General features: G+C 40.9%; 1 protein-coding gene and 1 pseudogene across 3 annotated transcripts in view; both read left to right on the top strand.

The window, feature by feature from the left end:
• The first annotated feature begins 983 nt into the window (after positions 1-983).
• The window catches only part of PAFAH1B2 (platelet activating factor acetylhydrolase 1b catalytic subunit 2), a 28,582-nt gene continuing 11,889 nt past the window's right edge, over positions 984-17,676 (top strand). Inside the window, exons 1-2 of one of the 3 annotated variants that reach the window (XM_070473543.1) lie at positions 984-1,216; positions 12,301-12,388. In XM_070473543.1, coding sequence (XP_070329644.1) covers positions 12,308-12,388 — 81 coding nt within the window. In that variant the 5' untranslated portion in view covers positions 984-1,216; positions 12,301-12,307. Of the gene's footprint in view, positions 1,217-1,274; positions 1,422-12,300; positions 12,389-17,676 lie in introns of those variants that run through there. The other 2 variants (XM_020886743.2, XM_070473544.1) reach the window with 2 other exon arrangements.
• LOC110133039 (zinc finger protein 37A pseudogene) lies at positions 6,590-7,192 on the top strand (annotated as a pseudogene).

Here is a 17,676-nt window from a genome sequence, read left to right as displayed (position 1 = left end):
CAAGACCCAAAAGAGGGCAGGCCCTGAAGAAGCCCCATTCCTCTTGGCTTCCCTTCTTATGCTGTCTCCTCCTCCTGGAGCCTGACTGGTCACGCCCAGGACGGTAGGTTCTGACTCTGGTCCTCCACTTCCCGTTTTATGGGACCCCACCCGACCCGTTGTTTCTGCCATCTTGGGCTCCTTTTTCTATTCTACCTGACACCATCATTTGAGTTCCCCAAACACAAATTCTTTTCTTCTTCTTCTTCTTTTTTTTTTTTTTTACAAATTCTTTTCAATAAAACATTTACATCAACAATTTACCTACTGGGGTGCTATATATTGTGTGAACGTCTGAAAGAGAATTCTAAGGTAACTTAGCATTTTATAGGAGGACAAATTATTTTGGATTCTATATGCCTGACAAATCATTTGACAGCACAGGTCATCTGAAGAACAATTTGATATACCTTGAAACTTTAGGCTTCCAGATTTTCACAGCAATCCTTAACGGGTTTTGTCTGCAAAAACAAGCCCCCTGATCATTTTCAGAGCTCTGGAAGGCTCTACCAATTCAGACAAGGATCTGAATGGATCCCATTCATTTTTAAAGGGCCGGCTCTGGATGTTGCTCAACCAAACGTTTTGCCAACTATAGCCTGCGTTCATCTTTTGCCCCACCTCTTTGCTGTTACAGATCCCGCATTTATATAGCATTTAGCACATCGTCTTTTCATATTGACTGTACGCGCGCGAGCACACACACACGTCTTCCCTGAAACTGGATGGATCTCTAAAAGAAAAAGACGCTGGCTCTCCATACCCCTGCTATGGTATCAGCTTAAGAGGTCATCCAAAATCCGTACATTCATCATAGAAACAGAAATTCCACCCATGAATGTGAGGCACTGCCTCATTAACCTCGGGGCCCTATTTCCCTCCCTCTGGCAGCAATTTGGTTTATTCCACGGGGTGGAGAAGGAAGCCAGGTTGGCGGGGTGGGAAAGGAATGGCGTCAGCGTGAGGTCACCGCACATTGTCCTGAATGCCATCTCGACGCTGCGGTGATATGAACGCAGGATTGAGGGATGCAGCAGAAGGAAAGATAGAGGCCCAAGTCGCGCAGACTACATGCAAACCAAGGGCAGGATAGAGAACAAAGCGCGGAACTCGGAGGGGCCCGGCAGGACAGCTGGGGGCTAGCACCAAGCACCCGCAGAAAGAGAGAGCGAGAGAGGCAAGTGGAGGCCGGGCAGGATGGGGCGGGACTTCCGGAATCCATTTGCCTGAGTGGCAGGGGAACCGGAAGTGGGGGCGCTGCAGCGGGTGCTGGGGCCGGAGGAGGGACGCGCCGGAGCGGGGCCGCCGGGACTGAGCGAGCGACAGACGCGCCACCCGCCAACGCCGCAGCCGCTGGGGGCCCGCACGGACCCTGTGCCTGAGTGAGTGCATCTCGAGGCGCGGGAAACGGGCCGCTGAGAGGCGGGGGTCGGAAAGGGCTGCGGTTTGTTATTGTGCGAGGCCCCGACCTCGCGTCCCCTCCCCCACCCCGCCGGGCCCCTCCCCCCGCGCCTCCCCCTCGCCCCCGACCCTCGGGGGGCCCTCGCGCGCACGCGCAGTCTCGGCGGGCCCGGCGGCCGTTCGCCTGCCGCCCTCCCGCCCATCCAGGCCCCCGGGCCGCCGGGCCGCTCGCCGCGCTCCTCGGAGCCCTGCCCCAGCGCCCCACCCCCAGGCCTGCCACTTCCTCGGCCGCCCCGCCTCCCCGCCGCTTCCCGCGGCCGGGCCCCTTGGCGGGGCGCGCCGCCGGGCCCGGCCCTGACCAGCCCCCCGGAGGAGGTCGCCCTGCGTTCTCCGCCGCTCCCCGGGCTCGCTGCCGCCAGCCCCGTTTCCAGCCACACTTTTGCCCCGGGGTCTCGGCCGCTACCTTTCCCTCCGTCCCCGAGCTTGAGTCTCCGACCCTTTTCTCCCCTTTCCTCTGTCTGAGAGGCCATTGGTGCGGACCCAGACCAGTTGCTCTTGCTTTTAGGCGGAGCACTTTTTCCCCCCAGACCTTTTTATGAAAAATTTCAACTGTGCAGAAACTTCCTCGTTGCTTGCTTTAATAAATTCAAAAATAGACTGCCGCGACTCAGAAGAGCTTATTTCTTAGAGGGCTGTCCAGTCCATCATCACCTCATTTTAAAGATGAGGCCCAGCGAGGCTGGTGATTTGTCCAAGGTCGACCAACTTAGGTAAACCTAGCGGTGGACAGGTTTTCTTAGATGCTTTTTACCTGGTCTGGGTCCATGTACCAGATCAGGCTCTTCTGGCCTTCAGGTTTATGATGTACCCGTTGCACAGTGAGTGACTCACTATTTTGCTTTCCATGACTCCCAAGCCAGCGTTGCTTTTCATAATGTGTATACAGACATTGAGGAAACCAAACACATAGAGCTTCGGCCTCTTTAGAGCTTACCCACGGAGAAAGGGAAGACCGCCTGGACCCACCATGAGATCTCATGGTTCAGCCTTAATTGGGGGGTGTAATGGGGGGGGCGAGGTGGGGGGACTAGTAGACGTGTGGAGAGAACAGGGTATTGTGCCCCTAAGCGTTCCAATATGCCTTGCCTGGGATATGCCTTGTGTCTTCAGATTCTTCTCCTGGGCACATTGTTCTGATATAAAGGTTGCCTCCTTGTGGGGGAGCAGGGGAGGAGTATGAAATCATCTTGCTTTAATGTGCTGGCTTGGGCATTTGATAATGAATTATGGATTGCTGGAACCCGGGGACCCATCCACCCCTCCACTGAGGCAGGGTACTCGGGATGAGGCCTCTCTTCTCCTTTAGAGTAAGCCTGCCAGCTCTCTCTGAAAATGAGGAGTCTTAGATCAGAGTGGAAACATTCTAAATCTTTTTAATTTTTAGTGCGACTTTCCCTCTCCATCTGTTTCTTGACTCATGAAGCATCCAGCTTAGCTTGAGGGTTTATAATTCTTTGTTGTTGGAGCTAGGCATACTAGCTAGACATACTACACTACTCTGGTACAAGCATTTGGAAATTCTGGTACTATATTTTCATAGTCTGTGTCAAGTAGAGAGGACAGAAAATGCAGGAAAATTGGGAAATGCAGTGCAAGTCACTCCTCATCTTCCCAGAGAACTCTTTTTTTTTTTTTTTTTTTTTTCAGAGAACTCATTTTAATGGACAGTTAAAGTTTGCCTGGAATAGTCTACTGATAAGTTAATTTCCTCGGACCTTTATCTCCATTCTGCTGGGTTTTTGTAACTGAACCTGCTGTTTGTGATCACAGAAGCTAATGACTTGCTCCATGAGGGCAATTAATTACCAATCAGTGTAGTGAGATGGGAGTCAGATCCCTCTCTGGTGGTGTTTTTTTCTATTGTTACTAATTACAGCTTTCAAAATACTTCCATGCACTGCCCTGGGTTGCATAAGGTGACCATTAGAATATAGGAAAAAATTTAGAACCTCTTTCTACATGCATTTTTTAGGAATGAAGTTTTTATTACCTTTACTAATATTTAATATACAGGTTAACAGCAATTCACAACTGATTTATAAATATCCATATATTAAGGAGCATTTCAAAAAGATTCTAAAACCTTAAAAAAAAGGTTGGAACCCCACTAATCTGGGCCAGTCTTTACTCATATGCTTTATGCTTTTCTAATAGATGTTCACCTCATCTCTGAGTTGCCTTTGGAGGAATCTGTTTTGAGAGACAGATGATGTCATTTGCAGTTCTGTGTGTTAGAAATTTGTGTGTACACGATATCCACTGGCCTTGTCTTCCTATTTGGAGATACTGTAGAGTAAGCCTTAAGTCCCTTCCTAGTAATCTTCAAGTATTTTGACAACCATTTGTTTTGTGATCTCTTCCCCAACCAGTTGTTCTACAGATTATAAACATACCTATTTCTTTCAACTATTTCTGATATGATAGGTTTTTTAATTTGTCCTTGGCTCCTTTCCTTGAGACACCTGGTTTGTCAAAAAAAAATTCTTTTAATTAAAGTTCTTAACAAGATCTGAACATGGTATCCCAAGAACTGAAATGTAGTTGAAGTGCCTGCATTGTGTTTTTAAGTGATGAAGGATGTATTTAGATATGTTTTATTAGGGAGGCACCTCGTATGCACAGTTTGTCATCCTTGTTTTTTTAACGATCCCTCGGAAAATGGTTTCAATTATGTAATCATAGAGTGTTTGCTCTTGTTCAGTTGCTAAATTGTGTCTGACTGCATTCCCCATGAACCTGCAGCACTCCAAGATTCCCTGTCCTTTATTATCTCCCAGAGTTTGCTCAAACTCACGTCCGTTGAAGCTGTGATACTGTCTAGCCATCTCAGCCTCTGCCACCCCTTTCTCCTCTTGTCCTCAAGTCTTTCCCAGCATCAGGGTCTTTTCCAGTGAATCGGCTAGTCACAAAAGGTGACCAAAGTATTGGAGCTTCAGCGTCAGTCCCTCCAACAAATATTCAGGGTTAATTTACTTTAGGATTGACTGGTTTGACCTCCTCACAATCCGAAAGACTCTCAAGTCTTCTACAGCACCACAATTCAAAAACATCAGTTCCGCTCAACCTTCTTTATGGTCCAACTCTTACATCCATACATGTGAAATGTATGTTTTTCCAATAGAAAAACCATAGCTTTGACTAACGGACCTTTGTTGGCAAAGTGATGCCTCTGCGTTTGTTTGTTTGTTTTTTGTTGCCTCTGCTTTTTAACACGCTTTCTAGGTTTGTCATAGCTTTTCTTTCAAGAAGCAAGTATCTTTTAATTTCCTGGCTGCAGTCACTGTCCACAGTGATTTTGGCACCCAAGAAAGTAAAGTCTGTCATCACTGTTTCCATTTTTTCCCCATCTATTTGACATGAAGTGATGGGACTGGATGCCATGATCTTAGTTTTTTTGAATGTTGAGGTTCAAGCCAGCTTTTTCACTCTCCTCTTTCACTTTCATCCAGAGGCTCTTTGGTTCTTTCTTCTTCACTTTCTGCCATAAGGGTGGTATCATCTCCATATCTGAGGTTATTGATATTTGTCCGGGCAACCTTGATTCCAGCTTGTGATTCATCCAGCCCGACATTTTGCTTGATGTACTTGGCGTATAAGTTAAATAAGCAGGATGATAATATATAGCCTTGATGTACTCCTTTACCAATTTTGAATCAGTCCATTGTTTCACTTGCTGTCCTAACTATTGTTTCTTGACCTGCATATAGATTTATCAGCAGACAGGTAAGGTGATCTGGTATTTGTGTCTCTTTAGATTTTTCCACAGTTTGTTGTGATCCACACAGTTAAAGGCTTTAGCATAGTCATTGAAGCAGAAGTAGATGTTTTTCTGGAATTCTCTTGCTTTTTCTACTATCCAAACGAATGTTGGCAATTTGATCTCTGGTTCCTCTGCCTTTTCTAAATTGAGCTTGAACAGCTGGAAGTTTGCTCAGTTACGTACTGTTGAAGCCTAACTTGAAGGGTTTTGAGCATTACCTTGCTAGCATGTGAAATGAGCACAATTGTATGGTAGATTGAACATTCTTTGGCATTTCCTTTCTTTGGGATTGGAATGAAAACTGAGCTTTTCCAGTCCTGTGGCCACTGCTGTTTTCCAAATTTGCTGGCATATTGAGTGCAGCTCTTTCACAGCATCATCTTTTAGATTTGAAATAGCTCAACTGGAATTCCATCACCTCCACTACCTTTGTTCGTAGTAATGCTTCCTAAGGCCCACTTGACTTCACATTCCAGGATATTTGGCTCTAGGTTAGTGGCCAAACCTTTGTGGTTATCCGAGTCATTAAGACTTTTTTTGTATAGTTCTGTGTATTCTTGCCACGTCTTAATATCTTCTGCTTGTGTTAGGTCCTTGCTGTTTCTCTCCTTTATTGTGCCTATCTTTGCACGAAGTGTTCCCCTGGTATCTCCAGTTTTCTTGAAGAGATCTCTAGTCTTTCCCATTCAAGTAGAACAAATTATTTTTCTCCATTTTAGTAGTGATCTTTCAGTTAACCCTGTGTCCGTTAAGTTTTGCCTCAGAAATACCTAACATGCTCCAGGTGGGGAAATAATGAGAAATAGTGGGGTGTTTTAATCTATATAAAAGTTAGGCAGTAGATTATTTCAATTAGTGGAAAATGGAGCTGTTCTGTTGCTATATTTCTTTACATTGTATATCTAATTTTTTTAAAATTTATTTAATTTTGGTTGCACTTGGCCTTCATTGCTGCGTGCAGGCTTTCTCTAGCTGTGGGGCTACTCTGTTGCAGTGCATGGGCTCTGTTGTGGAGCACAGGCTCTAAACACACAGGCTTCAGTGGTTGTAACACGGAGGCTCAGTAGCTGTGGCTCATGGGCCCTAGAGTGCTCAGACTCCAGCAGTTGTGGTGCATGGACTTAGTTGCTCCGAAGCATTTGGAATCTTTGTGAACCAGGGATTGAACCTATGTCCCCTGCATTAGCAGGCAGATTCTTTTCTTTTTTTTTTTTTAGCAGGCAGATTCTTACCCACTGCACCACTAGGGAAGTCCTCTGTATCCAATTTTGAAATCCAGAAAATGAAATTGCTCCTTGTCAGTCTCAAGAGCAGTAGTGCTTTTTGACTATCAGGAAAGAAAAGTTATTTTTAAAATTAAAACAATTATTAAGTGCCATATCAGATTTCACTTGAATAACCAGACTTAAATCAAGAATGTAGACACCCCCCCCACAAGAAACGAATATGGAAGATTTAAAATGTTTTATAAGCAACAGAAAATGATCACATCGCAGGGATCATTGTCATTCAGGGATGTGACTGTGGGCTTCACTCAGGAGGAGTGGCAACACCTGGACCCAGCTCAGAGGATGCTGTACAGGGACGTGATGCTGGAGAACTACAGCCACCTCATCTCAGTGGGGTACTGTATCCCTAAGCCAGAAGTGATCCTCAAATTGGAGCAAGGAGAGGAGCCATGGATATTAGAGGAAGAGTACTCAAGGCAGAGTGTCCCAGAATTAATTAACAGCAGCAGAAACTATTCAAGAAAGAAGTTTGAGTTTAACAAAAGTAGAAAATGGTTCCATGATGACAAGCATGAAAGAATTCATTATGGAGAGACGTCTTATGAATATAATAAAAATAAGAATGACCTCTGAAAAAAAAATAAAATAAAATGTTTTATTGGTTAAAAACAAAAGGAGAACCTCAAAAATAAACATTTTTATATAGCTGTTTTAACCTTGTAATCTTTTTTTTAATGTATTTTTAATTTTTCTATACTTTTCTTAGACAGTGAAACCCCCAAACAAATATCATAGTCTGATTAGATCTATACAGTTTCTTCTTGTAGTTCTTCCTTATTCTTGAAATGATATAGGTCCCCTTTAGGGAGTCAGCATGAACTGGTTTTTGATCAGTGGGCCAAATGTGGTGTAATTGGGGTCAGGCAAACCTCTTTTCCGTTACTTACTGCACAAATTACCTAAATTATCTGATCCTCATTTTCTTCATCTTGCAGTACTTTTATGAGGATTGGAGGCCGTATGTAGAAGGCGTAGCATTGATGCTAGTCTTTCTATTGTTTTCAATAGTTGCATAGTTGAGTAATCTGAAGAAATACAGGTTGTGAATGATATTTTACATTTTAGTCAGATATGGGCTAAACCCTGAGCCCAGTTGTTTTTAGACCTAGGGTTGTTTCGAGCTGAGGGAGTTTGGTTGCATAATTAGTGTTAAAATTGTTTGCTTCTGTAATTTTTTTTTTTTATGAATAAAAGTTTGCTTTCATGTTTAGGGCTTGTTACTTTCTGATCCTCAAAAGCTGCTACCTTGGCAATCCAGGGTATTTTATTTACTCAGTGCATACTTACTGAAAAGCTATAACTCAGTCCTCTTTCTGAGACAGTTTAGTTTTATTTGAGGATGCAAAGGAAGGAAATAGAGAGTATGGCCTCTTTTTCTTTAAGCTGCAAAACCCAGCCTTTTTTCTTTCATCATCCTTTGCATTTGCCCAGAGACCTCTTAAGCCTAATATCTCTAGTATGTATTATATATTCTCCAGAGTTGGTTGAAGACAATCTGGTTTCTTATTTGTCTTTCTTAAAGAGTAGCATTTCTAATTTTTCTGAATTTAAATTATTCATCCTTCTGCACTGTGCTGTGAGGTGCTAAGTCACTTCAGTCATGTCTGACTTTGCGACCTTGTGGACTGTAACCCGCCAGTATCCTGGGTCCATGGGGTTGTCCAGGAAAGAATACTAGAGTGGGTTGCCACGCCCTCCTCCAGGGTCTCCTCTACTATCAGATGCCATATTTAGGCTCATCGTTAATCATATATCAGTGGATACCTGTCAAAAATAAAAGTACCTAGTAAACGTTTTCGGAGAAGGCAATGGCACCCCACTCCAGTATTCTTGCCTGGAAAATCCCATGGATGGAGGAGCCTGGTAGGCTGCAGTCCATGGGGTCGCTAAGAGTCGGACACGACTGAGCGACTTCACTTTCATTTTTCACTTTCATGCATTGGAGAAGGAAGTAGCAACCCACTCCAGTGTTCTTGCCTGGAGAATCCCAGGGATGGGGTGCCTGGTGGGCTGCCGTCTGGGGTCGCACAGAGTCAGACACGACTGAGGTAACTTAGCAGCAGTAAACATTTGTCAAAAATCAGTGCCAAAGCCCACAACTAATTTTATTATAATCTGTAGTACAGGTATATACTGTATTATAGGTTAGATAGTATAGTATATTATAATCTGTTTAGTAATCAATGGAGTCTAATCATTGCTGTAGTAATTTTTAAGTGTATGACTCTAGTTCTCTAATATAGATGCCTAGCAGATATCTAATATATATATTAATATATAGATATGTGGTCCACTGGAGAAGGGAATGGCAAACCACTTCAGTATTCTTGCCTTGAGAACTCCATGAACAGTATGAAAAGGCGAAAAGATAGGACACTGACAGATGAACTCCACAGGTTGGTAGGTACCCAATGTGCTACTGGACATCAGTGGAGAAATAACTCCAAAAAGAATGAAGAGATGGAGCCAAAGCAAAAGCAACACCCAATTGTGCATGGGACTGGTAATAGAAGCAAGGTTCGATGCAGTAAAGAGCAATATTGCATAGGAATCTGGAATGTTAGGTCCATGAATCAAGGCAAATTAGAAGTGGTCAAACAGGAAGGAGATGCCAAGAATGAACATCAACATTCTAGGAATCATTGAGCCAAGATGGACTGGAGTGGGTGAATTTAACTCAGATGACCATTATATCTGCTATTGTGGGCAGGAATCCCTTAGAAGAAATGGAGTAGCCATCATAGTCAACAAAAGAGTCTGAAATGCAGTACTTGGATACAATCTCAAAAATGACAGAATGATCTCTGTTTGTTTCCACGGCAAACCATTCAATATCACGGTAATCCAAGCCTATGCCCCAACCAGTAGCGCTGAAGAAGCTGAAGTTGAATGGTTTTATGAAGACCTACAAGACCTTCTAGAACTAACACCCGAAAAAGATGTCCTTTTCATTATAGGGGACTGGAATGCAAAAGTAGGAAGTCAAGAAACACCTGGAGTAACAGGCAAATTTGGCCTTGGAGTACAGAATGAAGCAGGGCAAAGGCTGGTAGAGTTTTGCCAAGAGTACGTGCTGGTCATAGCAAACGCCCTCTTCCAACAACACAAGAGAAGACTCTGCACATGGACATCACCAGATGGTCAACACCGAAATCAGCTTGACTATAATTTTTGCAGCCAAAGATGGAGAAGCTCTATACAGTCAGCAAAAACAAGACCGGGAGCTGGCTGTGGCTCAGATCATGAACTCCTTATTGCCAACTTCAGACTGAAATTGAAGAAAGCGGGGTAAACCACTCGACCATTCAGGTATGACCTAAATCAAATCCTTTATGACTATACAGTGGAAGTAAGAAATAGATTTAAGGGACTAGATCTGATAGACAAGAGTGCCTGATGAACTATGGACGGAGGTTCGTGACATTATACAAGAGATAGGAATCAAGACCACCCCCAAGAAAAAGAAATGCAAAAAAGCAAAATGGCTCTCTGAGGAGGCCTTACAAATAGCTGTGAAAAGAAGAGAAAAGGAAAGATATTCCCATTTGAATGCAGAGTTCCAAAGAATAGCAAGGAGAGATAAGAAAGCCTTCCTCAGCAATCAGTGCAAAGAAATAGAAGAAACCAATAGAATGGGAAAAACTAGGGATCTCTTCAAGAAAATTAGAGATACCAAAGGAACATTTCATGCAAAGATGGGCTCAATAAAGGACAGAAATGGCATGAACCTAACAGAAGCAGAAGATATTAAGAAGAGGTGGCAAGAATACACAGAAGAACTGTACAAAAAAGATCTTCATGACCCAGATAATCACGATGGTGTGATCACTCACCTAGAGCCAGACATCCTGGAATGCAAAGTCAAGTGGACCTTAGGATGCATCACTACGAACAAAGCTAGTGGAGGTGATAGAATTCCAGTGGAGCTATTTCAAATCCTAAAAGATGATGCTATGAAAGTGCTACACTCAAGATGCCAGCAAATATGGAAAACTCAACAGTGGCCACCGGACTGGAAAAGGTCAGTTTTCATTCCAGTCCCAAAGAAAGGCAATGCCAAAGAATGCTCATACTGTCGCACAATTGCACTCATCTCACACGCTAGTGAAGTAATGCTCAAAATTCTCCAAGCCAGCCTTCAACAATAAGTGAACCATGAATTTCCAGATGTTCAAGCTGGTTTTAGAAAAGGCAGGGGAACCAGAGATCAAATTGCCAACATCTGCTGGATCATCATAAAAGCAAGAGAGTTCCAGAAAAACATCTATTTCTGCTTTTTTGACTATGCCAAAAGCCTTTGTGTGGATCACAATGAACTGTGGAAAATTCTGAAAGAGATGGGAATACCAGACCACCTGACCTTCCTCTTGAGAAACGTGTATGCAGGTCAGGAAGCAACAGTTAGAACTGGACATGGAAAAACAGACTGGTTCCAAATAGGAAAAAGAGTACATCAAGGCTGTATATTGTCACCCTGCTTATTTAACTTATATGCAGAGTACATCATGAGAAACGCGGGGCTGGAGGAAGCACAAGCTGGAATCAAGATTGCTGGGAGAAATATGAATAACCTCAGATATGCAGATGACACCACCCTTATGGCAGGAAGTGAAAAAGAACTACAGGGCCTCCTGATGAAAGTGAAAGAGGAGAGTGAGAAAGTTGGATTAAAGCTCAACATTCAGAAAGCTAAGATCATGGCATCTGGTCCCATCACTTCATGGCAGATAGGTGGAGAAACAGTGGCTGTCTTTATTTTTCTGGGCTCCAAAATGACTGCAGATGGTGATTGTAGCCGCTTACTCCTTGGAAGGAAAGTTATGACCAACCTAAACAGCATATTAAAAAGCAGAGACATTACTTTGCCAACAAAGGTCCGTCTGGTCAAGGCTATGGTTTTTCCAGTGGTCATGTATGGATGTGAGAGTTGATAAAGAAAGCTTAGCGCCGAAGAATTGATGCTTTTGAACTGTGATGTTGGAGAAGACTCGAGAGTCCCTTGTACCGCAAGGAGATCAAATCAGTCCATCCTGAAGGAGATCAGTTGTGGGTGTTTATTGGAAGGACTGATGGTGAAGCTGAAACTGAAACTCCAATGCTTTGGCCACCTGATGCGAAGAGCTGACTCATTGGAAAAGACCGTGATGCTGGGAGGGATTGGGGGCAGGAGGAGAAGGGGACGACAGAGGTTGAGATGGTTGGCTGGCATCACTGACTCAATGGACATGGGTTTGGGTGAACTCTGGGAGTTGGTGATAGACAGGGAGGCCTGGCGTGCTGCGGTTCATGGGGTCTCAAAAGAGTTGGACACGACTGAATGTCTGAACTGATATAGATATGTTATTATATGTCTATAATGATATAGGTATCTAATATATTTATCTAAGATATCTTTGAACCATAAGAGCTTAACTCCTTGTCATTTGGTTGTTAAATAACACGTATTCATGAAAAGTGAATGTAAGTATAAGGTATATACTTGGAGCAGACTTTTAAAATGTAATGCACTGTTCCTGAATGGTATTCAGACCTTTCTGGAAGTCTAGTGGTGCTGGAATATCTATGGAACTTGTGCAGTCATGTCCTGGAACTCAATCTTCTGGAAATAAACTCCAGTTGCATCATTTCTAGGCAAAACCACAATGAAATTTATTTAATCCTTATTTAAAACCTGACATGTAATATTTAAATAAGCAGTAACAGACTTTCCTGTCAGTGAACAAAACATGACATAGACCTTTTTTCCCTTAGGTGTAGAATGAGCCAAGGAGACTCAAACCCAGCAGCCATTCCACATGCAGCAGAAGACATTCAAGGAGACGACAGATGGATGTCTCAGGTAAGGGAGGTGCACGTGTTATTATTCACATAGATGAATTTCTTTGATTTTTAGAGTATTGACCAAAGCTACAAAAGGGTGTTTTTAATGGTCAACAAGAACTGATTACTGTAAATAAAAATTTTTTATGTTAGAGATGTCATTCTGATCACCATCTGATGTTGGAACTGAGGAATATTTTAAAGCATGTTCATTGCCCTTTGTTAATTTTAGTAGATAGTGATGTTTCTTTTTTTTTTTTAAGCTTTTTTAAATTTCAAAGTTCATAAGTATATATATGCTTATATGCATATATATATGCATATGCAACAAGTATTACAAACAGTTTAGAAAGAACTTCCTATATCCTTCATCTGGATTTGCCAGTTAACATTTTGCTGTGTCTGCATAATTATTCTGTTGGAATCTGTTTATACTATTTACCAACTTACTATTTTTTCTGAATCATTTGAAACTATGTTGCAGTGTTCATGATGCTCCTTTACCCCTAAATATTTGAGTGTTTTCTAAGAAAAAGAACATTCTCTTGCATAACTGCAGTATAGTTATTAAAATCAAGAAATTTTACACTGACAGCATACTGTTCCCTCTGGAGAAGGACATGGCAGTCCACTACAATATTCTTGCCTGGAGAATCCCATGGACAAAGGAGCCTGACGGGCTCCATGGGGTTGCAAGAGTCGGACACAACTTAGCGACTAAACCACCATACTGTTAACAAATGCAAAGACCATATTCATATTTCTTCAGTTGTCTGTTGTTTATATCAGTTTTCTTCCCAATCTCGGATCACACATTGCGTTTGATGGTCACATATCTCTTTATTCCCCTTTAATCAGAAACATTTCTTAGCATTTGTTTTTCATGACTTGACCATTTGTATAGGCTGTTTATTTTGTGGTGTGTCCCTCAGTTTGAGTTTGTCTTCTTTTCTTGTAATCAGGGTTCAGATTATCCTTTTTTGGCAGGAATATCAGGGAAGTAATGCCTTCTGTGCATCACATAGAAGGCATTTTGACGTTGGCTTGTCTCATTGGTGATACTAACTTCGATCACTTGGTTAAGATAGTGTTGCCGTAAACCAGTCCTAATTTGTTATAATACAGATTCGTAGGTTCTTACTTTATTCAAGTGGGTTTTAATCCACTGTAATTTTGAAAGTCAGGTTATCCCAGGTTTAGTAAGTGGGAATCCCTTCAATCTCTGGTGCTGTTGCCTTCTTAATATGTCCTATTATTTTGTTTTTTGGGCTTTTTTTCCCCCCTTTTTTTGTCCCACTGGGTTTTTTTTTAGCACCTTTTCTTTTTTCAATATTTGTAGCTTACTTTTAATAAAGTGTTATCACTTAAGTATATTTACCCTTTATCTATTTTGAACCATATTATCTTTTGAACTAACAAGTTCTATATGATTTGAAGTCTCCAAAGTTTCCTGTTTTAGTATTTCATGATTCTTTTTGTACTCTTCATAGTTGTATTCTCTTTCTGTTTTTGTCTTCTTGGGCTTAAAAATCAGCCTTTAGCTATTATATTTTGAGTGGTAGTTTTTTATTTTGAGTGTTCTCCTATGGGTCAATTACTTGGTTATTCTTTCTTAATCTTTCTCATTTGTTTATATCTTTCAGAAAGTATTATGGGGACTTCCCTGGTGGTCCAGTAGTTAAGACTCTGTGCTCCCAAAGCAGGGGGCTTAGGTTTGATCCCTAATCAGGGAACTAGATCCCACATGCTGCAACTAAGACCCAGTTTAGCCAAATAGATACATACATTTTTTAAAGGTATTATGAAATATTTTGAGCATCTGTGTGTTTGCTTCTCACTCTAAAAAAATACAGCATTGCTGAAAGAATTGTGTTCCCATATGTGCCTCATTGATCACATTTCTTTCTCTTTCCTGCCTCCCAAGTATCCTGAATTTTTTTCACTTATTTGAACACTACATATATAATCTCTAAACAATGTATTTAGTATTTTTGCATGTTTTTAAACTATGTAAATAGTGTCTTTTTATTTATCTTTCAGTATCTTTCTGAATGTGTTTTCTCTGCAGTATATCATACAGGTTAAAAGTATAGCTATAATTGATTCATTTTTTTCCCCTCTTTAGTATTTTGTTGCTTTATACCACAGTGGGTTGGTTGTTCATTTTCTCATTGATGGGCACTTAGGTCATTTATAAGTTTGCTGAAAAGTAGTGATAAACCTAGATTTATTTATTTTGTGTGTGTGTGTGTGTAGTTTCTGGCATAAATTTAGGAGACGTTAAATAATTAGCACTGACTGGGAAAAAAAATAGTTGAAAGAAGAACATGACTTAAAATTTTTTTTTTTTCATTTATTTTTATTAGTTAGAGGCTAATTACTTTACAATATTGTGGTGGTTTTTGCCATACATTGACATGAATCAGCCATGGATTTACATGTGTTCCCCATCCCTATCCCCCCTCCCGCCCCATCCCATCCCTCTGGGTCTTCCCAGTGCACCAGCCCCGAGCACTTGTCTCATGCATCCAACCTGGGCTGGTGATCTGTTTCACCCTTGATAGTATACTTGTTTCAGTGCTGTTCTCTCAGATCATCCCACCCTCACCTTCTCCCACAGAGTCCCAAAGTCTGTTTTGTACATCTGTGTCTCTTTTTCTGTTTTGCATATAGGGTTATCGTTACCATCTTTTTAAATTCCATATATATGTGTTAGTATACTGTATCGATCTTTATCTTTCTGGCTTACTTCACTCTGTAGAATGGGCTTCAGTTCATTAGAACTGATTCATTAATTTTTTTTAAAAAAAGCTTGTATAATATGGAAGGACTAGTTGTATTAAAATATATTGTGCACCTAGATCTTGGCTTTTAAATACAGTTCTCCAGTGAAAGGAACCAGGGCTCTTTGGAGAAATCATTGATTTTATAGCCGAGGCAAAGAAAATAAAAAGATGGGCCTGGACCATCTTACAGTGCAAGAAAACAAGGAACTAGTCAAGAAAGAAAAGGGAAGGGGGAGAAAGATGGACAGTAGAAATACCGCTGAAGTGCTGGGTCCGCAGTGCAGCACGCAGAACACACACCATGTTGGTTCTCTCATTGATGGCATTAACTTCGACCACCTGGAGCAGACCTGAACAAGCACCCAAAGTGCAGTGCTGAACAACTTGAGCAAGAGAATAATTGATAATACTGGTTTATAACTATGAATAAGTATTCATTAATCCATTCCCTGTAAGTAAGTGAATGGATGAATAAATAGAGGAGGGCAAAATCTTCTTTACAGAATAATTTAAATAAATATAGAAGGAAGGAGGAAAAAGAAAACCATGGATAGGACACTTCAGTACTGTAGGCAAGATCCACTGAGGAATACTAACATTGGTGAACACAGCTTTAAGGAGAAACAATGGATTTGTGTAGTATCTCCTTGTAAATTACTTTGGTAGCTTTAACATATGACTGCACATCTTTTGATACCCTTCCCTGTAGGAACTAGTGCTGAATTTAGTGTTTTTCTTCTAACAGTGTGGAACAGAAAATAGTGACTTGATAGTGGAGAAAACTGGCAAACAGCACCTTACCTAAGTGATCAGTGTTAACATCACCAGTAGTAGGTCATGTTGGTATCATGGACCCACTGATGTGATAAACAGGGGCACATTATCTCTGTCATCGTATTCCCCAGAAACCCATAACCTCAGTCTGTTCATGGTAAGACATCAGACAGACCCAAATTGAAGGACCATCTGCAGAACACCTGAGCACAGCTGAATGTGTTGAGGTTATGAAAGAAAAGGAAAAAGCAAGAGACTGTCCCATATTGGGATAGACTAAAAGAGATATGGAGATTAAATACAGCATAATATCCCAGATTGATTCAGGAAATGGGCATTAGTGGAAAAATTAGTGAGTTGTGATTGCAGTTTATTTTGTTTGCTAGTATTTCCTAATGTAAATGTCTTATGTTTGACAGATATACTATGCTTATGTACAAATACTGTACAATCATTGCAAATCTTCTGTAGATCTAAAATTATTTCAAAACAAATTAAAAAATAATCATGATTAAAACTCAAAAAAAAAAAAAGAGTGATACTCATGGAGTATTGCCAAACTGTCCATCCCTAATCTAGACTTAAGTACCACATATCAAAGAAGTAGCTGGAACCAATGAACATGTCCTCCACCACCACAGGAATGTAGTCAACAGAGTCCAGACTATGGAGATTATGCTATGACCTAAAATTCTATAGGTCAGACAGTCATATTCCTTAAAAAATAAGTTTGGAAGGAGGTGACTGAGGGAGGTGGGACCTGTACATTAAAAGGAATTTTAAGAGACAAATTATCTGGATCCTGATTTTAAAAAACATAAAATTTTGTAACATTGAGTTTGAACACTAGCTATTTTGTTGATATTAAAGAATTGCTATTAATTTTAGAAGAGTAGAACTGGTATTTTTGTAGTGAATTTTTTTAAATCTTTTAAGAATTACATATTGAAATTTTTATACATGAAATGCTCCATCTTTGGTTTGCTTCAAAGTAACCTGAGAATGAGGTGGGGCAGTAGTTTCTGGAATGTTGAATTAATAATGGCCATAGTTAGATGATTGCTGTAATTGGTGATGGATATATGGAGATCCATTGTGTGGTCCTCTCTGCTTTCCTGTATGCTTAACATTTTCCATAGTAAAAGGTTTGTTTTTCAGGGTGATAATAAAAGACTTGACTGTAGACAAATTTTATAGCAAATCATATCAAAACAGCAACAAGCTAAAGAAGGCTTAGCAGCAGACTGACAGAAGTATTTGCAATAAATATTACAGATGATGCACTGATGTTTTTTGTTGTATTATCAGTAAAAAATATCCTCAGATATACTAGATAAGTGTCTCAATGAGCATGGCAAGAACTGTTTAACTTTTTGTTTCCAAAAGGTACAGATTAAAACAATGAGAAGGAGGAGGGAGAGGAAAATGTTAATGACCAGTACAGGTGTGACAATGTAAAATGAGTTCTTATACATGCTGGAGTCAGTATAGATAAACCAATAGCCATTTTGTTAAGAATTTGGAAATATCTCCAAGATCCATAAAAGTGTGAATCTTTGACCTAAAACTTACCAACATGTAAAAAAAAAACAAAACAAAGCATGTAAATTTCTTCATCTCAGTCAATAGGAGGGTCCTGGCAAATCTTTCATTAGGAAAAGAGCTAAAAAAAAAAAAATACGCATATCTCACTGGATGCATCGGTAGGATATTAAGTAGTGTTAGAAACTATGGTTATAGGGAATTC

Source organism: Odocoileus virginianus, chromosome 10 (assembly GCF_023699985.2).
Source record: "Odocoileus virginianus isolate 20LAN1187 ecotype Illinois chromosome 10, Ovbor_1.2, whole genome shotgun sequence".
Taxonomy (NCBI): Eukaryota; Metazoa; Chordata; class Mammalia; order Artiodactyla; family Cervidae; genus Odocoileus; species Odocoileus virginianus.
This window is presented reverse-complemented; position numbering and strand designations above follow the sequence as displayed.